Source organism: Elephantulus edwardii, unplaced genomic scaffold (genome assembly GCF_000299155.1).
Source record: "Elephantulus edwardii isolate Elephantulus edwardi_28Jun2011 unplaced genomic scaffold, EleEdw1.0 scaffold00082, whole genome shotgun sequence".
NCBI lineage: Eukaryota > Metazoa > Chordata > Mammalia > Macroscelidea > Macroscelididae > Elephantulus > Elephantulus edwardii.
In genome coordinates, this window is record NW_006399832.1 from 13159181 (window position 1) to 13178910 (window position 19730).

At 36.2% G+C, this 19730-nt stretch overlaps 1 protein-coding gene across 2 annotated transcripts in view; it reads right to left on the minus strand.

Moving 5' to 3' along the window:
- Nucleotides 1–19730, minus strand: part of EDIL3 (EGF-like repeats and discoidin I-like domains 3) — a 595610-nt gene that overhangs the window by 285627 nt on the left and 290253 nt on the right. For both annotated transcript variants that reach the window (XM_006889875.1, XM_006889874.1), the window contains one exon: nucleotides 443–624. In XM_006889875.1, coding sequence (XP_006889937.1) covers nucleotides 443–624 — 182 coding nt within the window. The remainder of the gene's footprint in view (nucleotides 1–442; nucleotides 625–19730) is intronic.

A 19730-nucleotide genomic window follows, 5' to 3' on the forward strand; every position in this document is an offset into this window, starting at 1 on the left:
AAACACTCTTAAATACTGAAAGAAGGCACTGAAGATATATGAGTGATTGATATTATAATCTAGTACACAATTTGAGATTGCACGTATGGAACTAATTCTTATAGATGTAGAAATAATAGAGAATTTCTAATTCTTTAAAGTATTGAATATTCCTGACTGTTAACATAAACAAATTATTTATAATTCCCTTTCCTTGATATGAACCTTAAATACTGGTACTTTTACTCAAATAATTTTAACATTTTTATAACAAGTTAACACACTTCTCAAAAGATTGTTTATGCTCTCTTCAGTTTCAGAATTTAAACTCAATTTGGACTTTTCACTGAATCTTTCCTTCCTCTGTAACTGTGGGAAAGAGTTACATACTCACAAGTCTACTATTCTAAATGACTCTCTGATCATTCCTTTGCAGTTTCCTTGTCTGATCACCATTTGTTACCTGAATCCATGGCCATCTGTCATTTTCAGCAGCTGTCCAGGCATTAATAAGTCCTTTTTTGTTAAGACGTGCATAGTAGGGATACCATTTTTGTAGTCCAAAGAGAGCCCGGTGAGTAGATGAAGCTGTGATTTGCTGATTTGATATGATACCACCTTCAATTCCCAGTGGCCCGGAGCACTCTGAAAAACAAAACAAAACACACAAAAGAAGAAAAAGATTAAATGTATTAGAAATAATATAATTTGGCTGTCAAGTGAGAGGTATTTAAATTATTTTCATTTGTAACATTATGTATAATGTAGCATAGCATTAAGTAAATTGTACACGTACTTTGTAAATATCATTATTTGATATACTAAACAGCTATGCTTTTCTTAATTCTCTTTCTTCAAATGTGTTACTTAATAGTTACTTCTTTCCTGCCTTGTAATTGTGTACTGTTAACTGTTACCTTTTGATTTCTGATCAAAATAAATGTATAATGACTTTCAAGAGTCTGGAGTGTATTTTATATTTATAGAAATTAGCATAATGCCTCCTAATTAGAAAACTAGCAAATTCTCAGTTAATTCACTAATTCTTCACTAAACAATAAAAACTATTTTTACAAAGAAGTAGCCAAATAGTTTGACATTGTTTATGATTCTGTGCACTACAAATTAATATCACTGTCATTGTTGTTAGGTGCCATTGCGTTGAGTGCAACCTATATAGCAGCACTATGAACAACAGATCTGAACCCTGTCTTTTCCTATACCATCTTGACACCTCTTGACACAGTAGAGCCCATTGTGGCCGTCTCTGTATCAATACACCCAGTCAAGGGTCTTATTCTCCTTCACTGACCCCCTACCCTTCCATGTATTGTGTCCTTTTCCAAGGAAAAGCCAGCTCCTCCCAGCAACATGCCCAAAGTATGTGAAACTGATATTACAATATTTATATTCCTAATATTTGTAGTTAAAATTCACTAGTCCAGATGCAGAGATTCTATAAAAGTTATATTTCATATAAATATTTATATATTTTTAAAAGATTGCACATTTAATTATATTTCATAATAATATTGAAAATGTTATGATTAAAGAAAATATACTCAAAAGACCTAATTAATAATTTTTTTGCATTTAAAATTACAAGGAGTATCCAAATTCTATGTATACATATTCCTACATAATTTAGTTAGAAATTCCATCTTAGTTTTTAAATATTGTACAATTGTGGCAATATTAAATTAATAATATTTGCCAATTCAAGTTTTTTACATTCAACAGGCATTAAAATTTATTACAGCAATCATATTGTGCATTAGTTTGAAATTCAGTTTTGAAAATTTACAATAACTATAGTTTTGATACCATGAAATTATCATTTTCTTAATTCCATCAGTAATTTACATACTTAGTACATTTTCCAAGTCAGATTATATAATAAATATTACAGCATAATTTATCAGGATTTCTTAAAACATATTGCTAAATGTCAATGTATATAAGTAGATCAGTAATTGCCACTGAGCACATTTTAGATGTCAATTATTTCTGAAGTAGAGCAGTCAGCAATTAAAATTTTGTGATCAGATTAAGGTAGAAAGAAGAAAGGAAAGAAAGAATTTCAGACTTGAATTACAAAATTTTCAAAAAGTGAGAAAGATGCTCTCATTGATAATGATTTTATTTTTAAAAAAGTGTTAAATCTACTTCTTTTCCTCCTCAGACCATACTTAGACCCACACATATTACTAACAGGTCTCTAGTGGCTTTTAACATTTATAAAAATATTTGTAAAATAACACACAAAGTAATCAACAGAATAAAACTTTTAAAAAATTATTTCAATTCTGCAAAATACAAACATGGACTATTGATTATAAATAAATCATACATCTGATAAACTAAAATCTAGACAGTATTAGTTTAACATGTAATTAGATTGGTTTTAATACTCTACAAAGTCATTGGATTTAAAAGTCATTCATTTTTAGAACTGCAGTGTTAGGGACTGTAGATAAACATGATTTTCACATTAAAGAATAATGTAAAAAAATCAGATGCAGAGTCATTAGGGGTTTTTTTTGTTTCCATTTTAAACTTAAAAATCTTTGCAAATGTCATAAAAGTACTTAGTAACTTTGGTAAGGACAGCCTGGTTTTAAACAACTACAGTAGCTTGGCTTTGTTAAGGATTCTAGTACAAAAGGAGACTCTAAGATCCTTGTCCTGCATCTGCAGACTGTTTGGGAAAAAATGAAGCAGGCAGGGAGTCATTAATTGTAGGTCATTTATTGTAAGCCAGAAAGTGGAGTGACAGAGCCAGCAAGCCAGACTTGATTAATTAAACTGCATGATAGCCTTAGAAAGAACTCAAAGCAATTTAGTATGCTTCTCTCAAGACCTTTGCTGAACTGGACATCCTCACAGAATTTGTAACCATTCTAAAAGAGAGGTTATGTCACCAAGCACACTATTCAGTAAGTATATTTCATCAGTACTCTTAACCTCCCAACCTTCTCTTATTAGCTAACATATCAGCAAATACATTGGCTGTGAACTCTTGCATTACCATATATGCTAAATATCAATGAGTCGATTGTGGAATATTTGCATAGTTCTTTCAGCTTTGATGCTAATCTGAAGGCTCACAACCTTCTCCAAGCCTTTATCTGTTACATACACTGATTCATGACTTTAGGGAAAAAATTATAATTAAAAAATAACTATATATATATACTGTATTTTTAAGATATCGACAGAGCTTTGCGTTTTACAAAGTATTTTCATGAGTTTCCTTATTCTTACCTGGTATTAAATTCCATAGGTTTTTTATAAAAAACAATTTCCACAAGAAACATTTACATACTGCACGATGCCAGTCTGAACAGCTCACCAGAGGCAAACACACATGTGTATCCAAAGTTTATTTCTGTGAGGTATCAGCATGTTTCCTGACTGGCTGGTTGTTACATGCCAGCAAGTCCACCAGGACTCATATTGACCCCATGAACAATAGCTCTGACATCTGACCTCATTGGCCCCATCACAGTGTCAATCCATCTCATCTAAGGTCTTCCTCTCCTTCTCTGACCCTCTATCCTTTCAACCATAATGTCCTTCTCCAAGGACTGATCTCTGCTGGCAACATGCCCAAGGCACACTGAGATGGAGCTTCAAAATCCTTGCTTCCAAGAAGCAATCTGGTTTCACCTCCTCCAAGAAGACCTGTTTGTTCTCTTGGCAGTCTGGTAAGTTCAATGGTCTTCAGCACCACAACGCAAAGATATGGATTCTTTTTTCTTCCTTTGTAAAAGTGAGTTTACAATGAGGTAATAAAGGAGTCCCTGTGTATAATAAAGGGAGCACATTTGCCCTAATCTGTAGGGAGTTGTGATGCTAACAAAACAGAGTTACCTCACTGGTGGTATAAATCCACAAACAGCTTCTAAAAGGTGAAAGGTCTCCACCTGTGCAATTTACAACCTCTGATAACCTGCTGGAGGGTTAACTGCTATTGGATGCTTCATGTCACAGCTATTAGTTGGTTCTGACTCCATGTACAATGAGTAGTATGAATCACAATTTGTGAAACACTTGCCACTCACAATTGGTGGAATACTTGTCACTGTCAGGTGGTTCATACTGACTCAAAGCACCTTGGGGAAAAAAAGACCTGGAGCTAAGCTTCAGAAACATTAGTCTTATGATCTCTTTGGAGTGCAGTTCTCCTCTGCATACACAAGGCTGTCCCAATTCAGGACTGAAAACACCGATTGGTTTAGTTTTCTGAGGAACAACAGAGAAGACAATGTTTCACCTCGGTAACTATAAATTTCTATAAAATAATGAGCCCAGTTCTGCAAGCTTACTTGCAAGTCTCTCTTTAGAAGACTCCAGTGCAGGCAGTAATCCTGGCTTTTTTGTTCCTTAAGAGTAGATCCTGGGTATTTTCAGTGCTGCATGCTTAGATCTTTACAGTGGCTTGTACACAGGGAAAGCTCAATTAATATGTGCTGAATCCTTTTGTTCTTTTTACATAAACCGTAAACTAATAAGCAATCTGAGCTTTTTTATTTTACACTAGAAAGTTGTCACAACAGCAGCTTTTCTTCACTAGGCAGTTGGACCACAATCAAATGGATGTCATCATAATGAAAGGTCCCAAATCCAATTTCCTCTTGCCAGTGCTGTCTCCATCCCCGATGTCCTATTAAATCCTATAGTTATAAAAACTAATGAAGGGCTTGCAATTCAGAATGCAAATAATTATACACCTAAGATTAAGTGACCTTAAACAGCTAACCATAGGATGCTTAAATGAAAGATTATGGGAATAGGCACATTACTTTTGTTGTCATTAAATGAAGGAAGCCATATGAAGTGATAATAATCAATAAAACAATTATCAGATGTGCACTATGAAGATTAAGAAGCACATCCTCACACGTTCTTTCACATGGCCCACACAGCAATACTTTAAGGTTATTCCATAATTGAGGAAACTTGTGAGGACAGAAGGTACCCTTGTAAAAGAAAAGGTGTGACTTTCTGCCAAATTTTCTGCTTCATGTCACAACAAAATACTATCAGTGGAAAGAGTGAAGATTTCAGGAATTATTGATTCTAAATTGAGATACTCTTATGCTGTTTTTTTACGTCAGGCCTGGGTGCTTCCACACACCGGGAAAGAGGATAAGAACACCAACAAGTAGGAAACAGGGTAAATATCACAATTTGTGTTCAGAATATGGCAGTTATTACAAATTAAAAGTGAAGGAGAAAGTTCACAGCAGTGGGCCACAGAAGGATGAGTGAGGCAGTACAGCAGGCTGTGTCTCCTGTGGTGTTAAAAAAAATGACACTGGTAGGATATGATCACTGGTTTATACTGGGCCAATTGGAAGCATCAGTATGGATGGTGATGAGATTGAGATAGTTAACAGTTTTCATTTACTTGGTTCCACAGTCAACACTCTTGGTAACAGCAGCCAGGAAATCAGCAGACGAACTGCATTGGAAAAGTCAGCTGTGAGGGACCTGTGAAGACTACTAAAGTGCAACGACGTCAGGCTGGAGACTAAGGTGCGCCTGATCCAGGCTATAGTCTTTGCCAACCCAAAGGCAGGCAGTTCAAATCCACCTTTTCTTTATCAGGAGAAAAATGGACAATCTCTTTCCATGCAACTCAGGATTTCTAAAAACCTGCTGGAGGGTCAGCTATGAATCAGTTCCAACTCAATAACAACGTATGAGTGAGCTGGTTCAGCTGCAACTAATTGAGTGACCTTTGACTCTGTGTCCATTCCTACTTCCACCTATTCAATTGCCCTTTCATCCCTACACCTCTCTTCCATTCTATTAATATTTTATTATATAAAAACACATATTAGATAAGTTCCATTCTAAAATATTATGAATGCTTACTACGTGTTGGACATTTTCTAGACTACCATGATTGATGGTGAACAAGGCAGAAATGATTTCTGCTATCAAAGCATTCCTATTCTAGTAAGGAGACAAATGATCAATGAACACTTTAAAAAAAACAAGAAAATATCAAAAAGGGATAAGTGCTATGAAGCAAAGAAAAAAAGGTTAACCAAGTGAGCATATGTCAGATGATCAAAGAAGATCTTTTTGAAATAGCACTGAATTTGATGTCTGAAAGTGAAGCAGGAGCCTGTTACTGAGATAAATAACCAATGGCTTGCTCAAAGACCTTTCATACCAGCAGGGGGTAAACGCAGGCAGAAAAAGAGAATCCTAATATATGATAAATGTTACAGCAATGAATTAATAGGGTTATCTGGGAAAAGAGGAGAGAGAATTTTAATCCAGCTAGTTATTCAGCCCAGATTTTTTAAAAATAAAAATAGTGGAATCTAGCATAGTTGTTTGTTTTGGCTTTGGTTTTTTTTGTTTTTTTTTAAAAAAAGAGCTCAAAAGATTAAAAAACAATGTTTCTAGTCACTGACTGGTGGGTAACAGGTAAGGTGTGGAGGACCTAGATTTTATTATTGAAGAGCTTGCTGATTAGGATGTCACTCTATCAGTGACATTGAGTATTTTTTTAAATATTGTAACACCCTCAGATTTTTAGTGAATATAGATTATCCTTATTGTACTATCCGATAAAATAGTTATGTATTAACATTTAAGAGGCGACAAAACTACGGCCAAATGAGAAGTTCTGGCAATTGTTCAAGTGAAAATTGATGAAGAAGAGGTATAAAAGAGAGAAAATTCAAAAATAATTTGGGAAGTAAAATAAGGCAGACCCAGTGACGATTAGATGATTAGATCTACCTCGTGGTGGAGGAGGGTAATGGAGTGTATCTGAGTTTCAAAGGTTACCAACAGCGTAGATTTAAAACTGCCTTTAATGAGGCTGGCCATGCCTTACAAATATCACCATACAATATAATACTCTTCTTAAAAATAATTTAAAAGAATTCCTACTGCTGAATTGAATTTGGGAAGACCTTTTTTTGCCCTCTCTGTTCTGTTGCCATGCAGAGCCACTCCTGTCACAGCCAGGCACAGGGACAACACTGCAAAGTGAAAACCTGACTCCAAGCTTAAGCCATACCCAGCACTTCCCGACCCCTTACTGGTCCTTGTGTGCTTTCTATTCACATCTGGTGTCTCACACCACAGGAAGCTCCTCTGAAGGAACGAATTGTATAGTACAATAGTAGCAAGCCACACTCTTGACAGACATTGAATCAATAAATAGCTGTTGGAAGAATTAATTTTTAGAAAATAAATATGAGAAATACATTGCAAAAAATATAAGTTGAATTGTAATAGCTTATTTCTATGGTTTGTTTCATTCTCACCTGCAGTTTCTCCAGAGGACACAAATATAGTGGTTATTGATTAGAATGGCTAGACAGTTAATGTTTTTGTTAATTTGTCTATGGAAGAGGAAGGCCACTTTTTAATTAATGTAAATAATGATTATATTGTGGAATGGAGTTTTTTCAACTAGTTGCACAAAGCTATTTCCAAGTTTATGAGATAGTACTTAAGTTGTTTATTATTACTCCGAAGTGGCATCCACTTCCTACACAACTTGCCTCCAGAAACTCTATGAACTTTGATAAATGTTGATAGTTGTAGAGGGGCTTCAGGCCTTCTGTTCATTAGGGTTGCTATGAGTCATACTCGGCTCGAAAGCAATTAACAACACAACAACATAGTGCATTTTCTGGCTATATGATCAATGCTGTCTATAGCAGAGGATACTGTCATCAAATAGTAGGATAGTAGTAGAATAAAGGGTTGGGTTAATTTTTTTCTTTTACATTTTCTAGCTGCTAGATCTGTTTATGTATCTTTGGTATGGTTCTTGCTTTGTCAGATTTAACAATAGTTCTAAATAAATGAGTTCTAACCACCTCCCCTACCAAAGCCGTTAGCTATAATTTGCATAGTGTGTTAGAACAGCATTATCACCAGAATTGTCTGAGTGGACTGGCAGTGCTTTCTGACCTGGAGCCGTGCTGTGCAGATCAACACAGACCAAGTGAGTGATGTCACCTGGCATGGTAAGAGCAAGCGGCAAGGCCAGCTGGGGCCAAGCCTCAAGTGCCCTCACACAGAGTGACTTCTTTGCCAAGTCGGATGTGAATAAAATGGCTTCAAAGTGAAGTCCTCTCACTCTGAAAACTCATTCTCTAGAGTGTGGCAAAGAATAGCGTCTGCATTTTATTGATCCTGCAGCTGACAAGTAAGCAGTGCCTCAAGATGTCTCACATCTTGTTCTTGAGTGTGCTGATTAAGCCTTTCACATAAGTGAGACGCACGGCTGAATCTGTAACAGCGATGTACTGCTTTCATTTGCTCTATCTTGATATCCAGACATCTTTAGAATGAAAGGATTTCAAATTAAAGCCGTGTAAGAAACAAATCTTCTTTAAACATTCCCAGTTCTCTCTCAGTTGCATCTCATCTTCTACAGGAGTGTGAGTACTCTGCTGTGCTTAGCATAGCATGATAATTGTGCTGAGCGCGACTGATGACCTCCAATACTGCAGAAATTAATGCTGATTCAAGCATAAGCTCCCCTCCGTGCCACTTGGACCTCGATGTCTGCTTTATTCCTGGAGCTTGTTTTATTTAATGGTTGTCCTAGAATAGGCTTTAAATTGGTGAATGAGGGAGTAAGGCTAACATTCTTCACATCTGTAGCCTGGGGTTAAAGAGAAATCCTGAAAGATTCTGAGTTTGGTTGTTTTATTGTTGTGATTTCCCCCCCCCACCCCCCCCCGCCCCCTTAGTGAGTATTCTATACCCTACGTTTTTCCTTTTCTTTTATTGTCACTATGGGTTATTCCCCACCCCCCACATACTTTCTGAACGTTCTCGCAAAGCTGTCATTATTCTCCTGTAGAGAAATTTTGCCAAAGAAAGAAAAGTAAAGGATGGATTGGAGACAGGAGTGAACTAAGTAAGTCTCATAAGGATACATTTTGTATAAAACTATTATTGTAGAATGAGTATGAGGATCCAGGAGGGGTAGGAGAGGTTGGTTGGAAGCAGAGGGATGTGGATGTGCAGGGTGAAGAGGGGGTTAATCATTGGGTTGCACAATTTGATGGGGGGGGGTGAGGAAAATGGAAAGAATATTGTTCAAATTTGTATTTGAATTTTGTAAATAAACTATTAGAAAAATAAAAATATAAAGAAAGAACGTCTGTCATTATGTACATGGCCAGAATAGGCTGGCCTGGCCTTGGGTTTCAGGGATCGATGATAAAGGAGCTTTCCAGATGTTGTGTGGGCTATGAATGTGAACATGCAATCTTGTGTCTTCCCTTTGTGTAATCAGTCATCAGTTCCCATCTCTGGCCATGGTACCAGGAACAAGAGCTTTGCAAGTATCTACAGTGAGAATCCTACACTGTGAGCTTTGTTTCTTTCCAAGCCTAGAGTGACTCCTTTGTCTCAGGTACAAATTACATAATTATCTGCAGCAATCTTGTTCAAAGGAGTTCTGGGGGTCCATAAGAAGAATCCACAAGAAGTTGCATTGCAAAACTAAAGGTGGTGACTCTTCTGGTTCAAATCCACCAGCAGCTCCACAGAAGAGAGGCAGACAACCTTCTTTCAAGGGATTTACAACCTTAGAAACTTTTTGAAGGGGACTCAGGAAGGAGTCAGTCTTGATTCTTCAGCAATAAGAGGAAAAAAGCAGGTGACCCTTGTTTGGAGAAACTTCAAATTTCAAGATCACCTCTTGTGTCTTCAAAAATTAGTTAAGGGTATTTGATTTACACATAAAACATGTGTACCTTTTAGAGAGAAAAGGTTATTTATTTGAAGCAGATGTTCTCCTTAGCCTAGATAAATACTGAGTGTCTTCACAGTCCTGAAAATTGAGATTCTCTGACATGTGACCTCTAACACATTTTCTTCATTCTCTCAGAAACTATCTTCTATTATCTTTCCAAACTAGAAAGCACTTGGGATGTTGAGAACATGGTGTAGAAAAAGAATTCATTTTTTAAAAAAAGTTTTATCCCTGATAATAAACTTAAAGCTAGGACCCATGCCTTTTGCATTAATGATCCCAAAACAATGTGGCATCTTACAAACTGTCAGTTCTCAATATTGTGGGGTAAAAGAAATGAAACTAAATCATAGCTCTTTTGAATTACTTTTTTTCCTCTCACGTAACTGAATTAGTCCTCTGAATATAGATGGCATCACCCTAAGGATTCCACAGGCTCAGAGAATATTAAAATCAGGACTACTTTCTTGGTATGCTGGGATGCTTGAGAATATATAAAAGACACAACTCTTGGGGGCAAGAGGCTTTTTGTGTTTAGAATGCTAATCAGCATTCATAAAGTTGCAAATTCAATTATCTGCCATCTCGCCAGCTCCCTGCAAAATGAAGTTATGCTTTTCTTCACACTGTGTGTTATCTCAAGTCAATTATATTATCAGTTGAAATTAATTTTCTGAATGCCAAAAACTTAAACCACGAATAAGCTAAACGAGGATAGGAAATTTATCCATTAATATTTCCGAAATCTGATTTGAGAGCGTGCTGAAGATGGATGGTCTTATTTAAACAGGAGGGCCTATGAATTCCCCTTTATCAATGAAATAGTAAAAGATTTAAGGACGTAATTAAAAATAAAAAGCCAACACGATCTAATAAATTTATCATCTTAACAGAGTAAACAGATTTAATGTTCAACACTAGGAGATTGTAGTGTAGTTTGCTTAAGATGTATTTTTATTTTAATAAAAGAGAAGAACATATGGACTTTTAAAGCACTGAATGTGCTTTCGTAGCCAAGCCAGATTTGAATAATGTGGACTCAGACTTTCACTTAAATGGACCTATTCATCTCCCACAAACCGTGGAGACAACAACACATTTTGACAAAATGTTTGCTATTACTATATTCAAAAGCCTACAATTAAAAAACCTGTAGATGTATACCTCTTCTTGCCTTCAGAAAAACATACATTTACATGGAATACGTTAAAACAGAGTATAATGTCAATGTATAATGCTAAAGATCCAATTGTTTTGAGAAACATGAGTTGAATACCAAAAGTAACTGTTCAAAGCTGATACGCAGAAAATAAATTCTCAATGAATTTATATTATTCATGTCTCTGAAAATATGTTGGTAAATGCTGATTAAGATAAGTACTACATGGTATTGCCTGTGAGGTCTTGTTATAAACTGATATCATTGCCATATCAAGCACTGATTCTTATTAGAACATAAATCATAGTATCAAACCGAATTATCAAATATCTCACCATTTCCCCCTGTACCATGCAGTTATGTTTCTCATCACCTGGATGTTATCTCTAGTCAAGTATGAAGGCTTAGCATTCTGAAGGTCAAAGAAAATCCAAGTGATTAGAGTATAAACCATTGCACGTGGTCAGGTTTGGCATGATGTGCTCTTTATTACATGAAGACACTTTGCAAAGTCAGAAAATAGAACAAAGAACAGAGAACAAACTAAAGCCTGCAAGTGCCTACTTGATGATTTCTGCATGTAAATTCTAAAACAATTGGCATTCTATGTTAATGCTAAGGTAATACCTACAAAAACAGAGAGGTTGAGGAGAAATCTAAAACGCCTTTAAAATAATTTTTAATTCTTCCTTCTAGGTCAGAATCTCAGCTCAGCTTAACTAAGCTTTGGCTTTTTTCCTCCTTCTGCTTTTCACTTTTTAAATATAATTTACCAGCATTTTCAATGTAAAGCTGAAGCAACAGAGGGTGAGTTTTGATAAATGCTAATCAAACATTCGTACAGAACAAAATCCCGAAATGCTTTACCTATTATATTTATAATGGATTTGGTTATGTGAACAGGAAAAAAATTTAATAGAAATTATAATAGAACATAACAGCTATAACACCACTAAAACAAAGAATGTTTTACTAATTCAAAAGAAAAACATTCAAGGTTAATTTCGTGAAGGTGTTGAGGCTAAGATAGTTTTATGCCTTATCTTCTACTCGGTAGACATACAGGCCAATTGTTTTATAATGTAATAGGTATGGATCACTATACTTAATTGGAAAATTTTAATCTTGCTTATTGTTTAAACTTACTATAAATAACAATAAAGTAGAAACTGATATTATGTGGTGTCTAGAAGGCAGACTTACTTTTGAGGGATAGTATTTGAAGGGTGAAGCTCTAATATTTTAATTAGTTTTAGATATTAATACATGAAGATGGCACTGCATGACACAAATACTTAAATGCTTGCTACCAGCCTCTTGTTAGTGATTAGAACTCGACTAGGAGGACCTGCTACCAAAAGGTAGCAGCTTTGAAAATCTCATGGAGCAGAAGGATTCTAAACTCTTATTCTGTGAATGCTTTGATTCACAATCTACTCAGTGGCAAACAGCAATAACACCTGAAAGCATTTTAGACAATGGTTTAGGAAACTTTAATTTGTAAACGTAAACATCAGCAGTTAATGAGTATGGAATATTAATTCTGCTTGTAAAATCATCTGCAATAGGGTTGCTATTTTTGGTACATTGTTGTTGTTACCTGCTATTAGGTAAAATACGGCTCACAGCAATGCTATGAACAGGAGATATGATTGCTGCCTTATCTTCCACCCTCCACATGCTCTCTGATAGCCTTGGACCAATTGTTAAATTCACTTTGTCTCTCCATCTTATTGAATGTCTTTCTCTCTTGTTCTGATCCCCTATTCTTTTTCCCAGAATGTCTTTTTACAAGGACTGTCCCCTCCTGACAACATGTCTAATGTATGTGAGATGAAGTTCCACCATACTTGCTTCTGTGGGGCACCCTGCCTACACTTCTGCCAAGATAGACTTGGCAGTCAATGGGATAGTCAGCACTCTTCTCCAATGTCACAGCTCCAAGTTTTCAATTCTTTTTCTGTCTTCCTTATTCATTGTACAACCTTCAGACATGAAGGAAGCAAATGAAAATACTATGGCTTGGATCAGGTGCACCTTAGTCTTTAAACTTAAATCATGGCTGATTAGCATTCGGAGAAACACATTACAGCATATTTTCCAAATGCAAACCCTCTTAGAATTTCTTGCCTGCTGCTCCCATGGGTGTTGATTCAAGTAAAATAAAGTTCTCGACAACTTCATTCTTGATGTTGATATATCATTCATATTGAAGACTGTAATCTTAAAGCTTCAAGTTTTTCTCGCTATTTACAAGAAAGTTTGTATGCATCAAGCATGCTGTTGATCTGTTTTCCTCCAATACTCAAGTCATATCCCTGATTTTACACCATAAAATTATAAGCTTCTATTAAGGCTATACAATTACATACTTATATTAATAAACACTGCATAGTGATTCCATAAAAGAGTGATATGCATACTTCCAAGTTCCTGTCTATTCACAGATACATTAAAAGAAAATAGAAATATCAGAATTGTCTTTAGCAAATTTTTATGTTTTTTTTATAAATTTTTATAAAATTCTAATGTTTTATAGCCATCAAGTGAAACCTAAATGAAGAAAAACGCAATTTCAAAGTGAGAAGAAACTTTGTGATGTTTTTATTTAGCTTTATTCCACTCTCTCCCAATATTAACAACAGTATTCAAGACATCAGCTATCTTCCCTGTGTTCAAGCTTTGTCCTTGTTTCCAGAGAAAGTATAACAAATCTTATTAGAAAAGTATTGTATGCATCTGTTGTAACCTGTCTAGGGGCTACATAACATACTGCTACAAAGTGATCATGTTTGTTTCACCTAATTCAGAACTTACCCAGACTGGAAAAGTGTCAAGCATTTTTCAAAAGCATTTTAAGATAAAATAAACAACCTGCTGGTGCCTGGGGCAAAAGTTACAGTTGAAACTATATAAAACCTGGAAGGAAAATCTAGAGAGAGAATCTTTGCTAAATTAGAGCATTCAATAGCACTTGCATACAGGTGGATTTAGAGAGTCACATACATGATGCATGTGTAGATAAGCCCTGAAAAACCCTAAACTTTTATTTCTTGATCCTTAAACTAGGCCTCCAGAGCTCCTTGAGATTTTAGGCTAGTGAAAGCCCAGTAAAACATTGAATATAGACCCTAGGGCAGAGCCAAACCTGAAAGACTAATATTTGTCTGTTTAGCTTCTGATATTTAATACCATCTCTGTTAAAACACGACTTGAGTAAAAGCTATGCAACAGAACATTTTAGTGACCATATCAAAATGTGTAAGAAAATAATCATATGAATGGCAGACTTCAAAATGCCCAAAAGATCAAACTTCAAAAATATGTAGACTATATTTTCAAAAGCTATCACATTATATTTAAAATCTTTATCCAGCTATTAAGTACAACCTCTGAGTGTCTTGTGGGATTATTATATTGTGAGGAAAGGCAATCCTTGGAGATGGACACCATTTAGAAAGGTGGAAAAACAGCAAAGGCAAAGAAGAACTTTAACCGGGTGGATTGACAGAGTTACCACAGCAACGGGATTGAGTGCGTGAGAGACTGCGAGGATGGTAAAGCATAGGAAAGGGTTCAGATCAGTTCATTGTTGTGAGTTGTGCTTGACTCGACGGGACCTAACAACAACCACATTCTAATACGTATATACTCAAGTTTCAACCCAAAATTACAAGACATGCTGAGGAATAGGAGTGCTTAATTCATTTACAGGGAAAAAAACAACTGACAAACATTGTTCTCAGATGTTGTTCTTACCAGACAGACAAAGATTTTAAACAATCATCTTAAATATGCTCAAAGAAAACACAGAAAATAACTTAAAGTCACAGGCAACTCAAAGGCACCTAACAACAACAAACAACATATGGTAAGAAAGGAATTCTGGTGGCCTGGTGGTTGGAAGCTGCAATGCAGTCCTGAAGGCATGTGATTCAATCCCACAAACTGGTAGAGGGAGAAGAATGGGAAGTCTCCTCCCGTGTGATTTACTGTCTCTGAAAACGCACCAGCTATGAGTGGAACAATAACATATGATAACAAGGTTCAGCAAGGTATGAGAAATTATATTATATGAATTAAAGGTAGGAAGCTCCTAATTTAATTCATCCACAGATTGTAAACTATTGTGTTAGGTACATTCAGTTATATCAAAATTAATACGCTAGAGTGCTAATGGAAACGTCAGTGGTTCAAACTCACCAGTCATTATTATTGTTGTTGTTATGTGCTATCGAGATGCCTGTGACTCATAGCAACCGTATGTACAACAGCCTTAAACCCTGCTCTATCCTGTGCCAATTTATTGTCTCTGACACATCTACACCCATTACCACAGTCATCGAATCAATCTATCTCATTGAGGGCCATCCTCTCCTGTGCTGTCCCACCACCCTCCCAAGCATGATGTCTCTCTCCCAGGACTGATCCTGCCTTGAAAAATGTCCAAAGTATGTCAGATGAAGCTTCCGAATCCTTGCCTCCAAGAAGCAGACTAGTCTCATTTTCTCTAGTACAAACCTCTTTGTTCTCCTAGCCGCCATGGTATATTCAATACTCTTCTTTAGCACCACAGTCAAAGGCATCAAGTCTTCTATAATCCCTAGTTATTGCCAAGCTTTCTAATGCAGAGCAAGTAATTGCAAAGACTTTGACAAGGATCAGGTGCACCTTAGTCTCCAGACTGACATTGTTGCTCTTCAACTTTGGAGAGGTCTCTGACAGCAGACTTTCCCAATGCAATTTCCCTTTTAATTTCCTGGCTGCTGGTACCAAGAGTGTTGATTGTAGAATCAAGCAAACTAAAGCTGTTAATAATTTCAATCTCTTCACCATCTATTATGATTTTGCCAATTGTCTCTGTGGTGAGAATCTTTGTTTTCTTAATGTTGAGCTTCAATCCATATTAAAGGCTATAGTCCTTGATTTTCTGCAAGAAGCACTTAAGATCCCCTCAGTTTCAGCAAGCAGCATTGTGTCATCTGCATAACGCACATAGTTGATGAGTATTCCTCAAATTCTGACGCCACATGTCTCCTCATAGAACACAGACTCCCAGATAATGTGTTCTGCATATAGATTGAAAAGTTATGGAGATAGGACACATTTTTGATGCAAACTCTTCCCAATTTTGAACCATGGTGTGTGTCCTTGCTCTGTTCTGAAGACTGCCTCCTGATTAAAGTATAGTTTTCACATAAGTACAATCAAGTGTTCTAGGATTCCCATTCTTCTCTGAGTCAGCCACAGTTTGTTGTGATCCATACAGTCAAATGTCTTTGTATAATGAATAAAACACAGATAGATATTCTTCTGGTACTCCCTGTTTTCATTCAAGATCAATTTAACATTAGTATAATATCCCTAGTACCACAGTCTCTTCTAAACTCAGCCTGAACTCCAGGCAGTTCTCTGCTGAAGTGCTGTTCCAGTCATTTTTGGATAATCTCCAGCAGAATCTTGTTTGCATGTGAAATCAATGATATTGTTTGATAGTTGTCTCATTCTGTTGCGTTACCTTTCTTTGGAATGGAACAAATATATATCTCTTCCAGTCAGTTGGCCAGTTGGTACCCCCAGATTTCTTGGCACAACTTGGTAAGTGTATCCTGGGCAGTGTGTGTTTGCTGAAATATGTCAAGTGGTATGCCATCAGTTCCTGGGGACTTGTCGTTTGCCAATTTTTTTCAGAGCAGCTTGACCTTCTTTCTTCATCACCACAGGCTCTTGCTCGTATGTTGTTTCATGAAATTCGTCTGCATCTGCCAATTCCTTTTGGTACAATGACTCTTTCCATCTTCTTTTAGTGCTTCTTGGATCATTTAATATTCTGCCCAAGCATCCTTAATTATGGTAATTCGAGGCTTGAATTTGTCCTTCAGATCCCTCAGGTTAAGAAACGCGGAGCGAGTTCAGCCCCTTTGATTTTCTGATTCCAGCTCTTTGCACATTTCATTGTAATATTTTACTTTGTCTTTCCGTGCTTCCCTTTGAAATTATCTGTTTAGATCCTTAATATCTTGATTTGTTCCCCTTGTTTTGGCTTCTCAGCACTCTAGTGCAATATCCAGATTCTAATCTTACATCCATCTTGGTCTTTTCTTCCTTCTGTCTTTGTAATGACCTTTTGCATTCTTCCTAGATTATATTCTCAATATCCTCCCACAGCTCATCTGGTCTTCACTCATTAGTGTTCAAGGCTTCAAACCTTTTCCTCAGATGGTTTTGAAATTCAGGTGGGATAGACTGAAGGTCAAATTTTGGTTCCCATGGGTTTGGTTTAATTGTCCTCAGCTTCTGTTTGAACTTGTATATAAGTAGTTGGTGGTCTGTTCCACAATCAGCACCTGGCCTAGTTTCCACAGCTGATACTGAGCTTCTCCAGGGATTCTTTCCATACATGTAATCAATCTGATTTCTATGCATATCATCAGGTGAAATCCATGTGTATAAGCTGTGTTTATGTTTCTTATAAAATACACTTGAAGTGAGTAAGTATTCATATGGACGAGAAAAAAAAAGTGAGTCTGCTTCCACAAAGATCTACAGCCTTGATAGTCCCAAAGGGCAGCTCTATTTATAGGATAATTATGAATTGGAGTTGAATTGGTGGTAAGTTAGGTTTTGTAGTCCATAGTAGTTCTTAAGCTGTTTTTTTTAACTCCATAAAGTATATATATGGATTGAATGAAAACCTCAATTCAGGAAAGTGTGTGTGTGTGTGTGTGAGAGAGAGAGAGACAGGGAGGGAGGGGAAGAGAGAGAGAGAATATCTACTCTTATTTCTCATACAGAGAATTAGCTAACGAAATTATATATAACACGTAAGAGCAATTATTAATCATGAGCAGTTACTGAAAATTATTCAAAGTGTTATGTCACTTGGCATCTCCATTATTCATCATCAGATATTTCTGTCACTAAAGCATTCAAATTGTCAGATAAAATTCTTTGCCAAGGGGAAATATAAAGTAATGAATGGAAACAAAATGATTCCCCAAAGTATATTGTCAAGCTCTCTGGAAATAAAAAGAAAATAACTAATTAAATAATCCCATTTTAGAATTGGTCTATGTCTGGTAGCAGGTTTTTTTTCCTCACTGTGATAAAATTGGGACATCCTATGGTAAAGTTTTATATTTACACTTTGATAAACTAGATTATAATCTTGAAAAGTGTCTTCATAATCAAGATGGGTTCCCTCCCAAAAAAAATTTAAATTGTTTGAGTAATTCTAGCTTTAGGATAATCTGATATGAAGTCTTGGCTTCTGGCAGTTTGGTTACAGTAATCAAAGAAATTTCATTTCCTCAGTCATAGACTCATAACTGAGACTAATGTAACATATCATTTCCCTTCTAATAGAATAATACCCAGGTCACGTAGCTTTAGCATTTCCTCTTCTGATATAGTCATCGTTCATATACCAATCAATGCTATCAGTGTCTTAACATTAATTATTTCAAATTTTCAAGGGCATAAAGAAATATGCTGTTTTTTATGTGCTGCTGAGCTGCCTGTGACTCACAGCACCACCGTGAATAACACATCTGACCCCTGTCTATCCTGTGCCGTCCCCACCATAACACGTGGAGTCCAATTCTAGAGTCATTGTGTCAAATCCATTTTTCTGAAGGTCTTCTCTTATGGTGACCCTTAAACTTTCCAACCATGCTATCCTTCTACTCCAAGAACTGGTCCCTTTGACAACATGATCAAAGTATCTGAGATGGAGCCTCAAAATCTTTGCCTTCAAAGAGCATCCTTGTTTCACTTTTTTTCTGGGGCAACCCTGTTTGTCCTCTTGGCAGGAATACAGTAAAAGAAAAACCCTGAAATACCCCAGCCATCCCTTAGTATAATGTGAAATTAAGACAACAGAAGCCAGGTAGGGGCTCTGGTTTTCTACAAAGTGTACCATACAGCATATAGAAACCATTTGGAAAAAAAAAACAAATACATGATAAATTTAGCAAAGAGGCACATTGGGACATTTGCACAAAGGGTTGCTAAAAGCATCTGACTGAAAATCAAAACAAAGTAACACACACAACGAAAGACTACAAAAAACAACAAACAGATGAAGACGTACAGGTAGAGTGATAGAAATTCTGATTTATTTTTACTCTTCAGTGAAGTCATAATAGGTTGCAAATACACATTTAAAAATTTCTCGAGCAACTTGAGTGAGTGACTATCTCTTCCCTCTCTTGCCCCCTCTTTGTAAATCATCAGACTCTGTACTAAATGCTTGGCTGACTGGTTGAAGCAGGAAGAAAGAAATCTTGAGAACAAACTACTTCATAAGACATACCTTTCTTTTACAGTGGTTGTTAATGGAATGTCCGGAGTGTAGGTTGCTGGTATAACAAACTCAGATCACACAAATTTCATTACATCATAAAGATAAACAATTTCTGCCATTAATAAATATTTATCCGTGACTAAAAATTCCCATTTTGAGTGTTAAAAAGTCAGAAATCTTCAACATTTCTCTTTAATACATTTGTTCTTGCATATATCAAAATATTACTCTGACTCAAAGAAAGAAGTTTTTCCTCTGCTGAGTATATATCACTAGGATAAGAAAACAAAGATAACTTAGCCATATGAAACTAAAGGAAAATTTTTTTATATTTGGTGCTTTGTCATCAATGTCACAAATGTGACATAGTTGAAGTCTGACTGAACGGCGGGCTCTGGTGGCCTAGTGGCAAGAAGCTGCACTGCAATCTAAGAGGTGAGCAGTTTGAATCCACCAGATGTTCTGCTGAAAAAGGAGGGACAATCTCCTCCTGTACCAGTCAGATCTGATTTGATGGTATACAAACAGAAAAA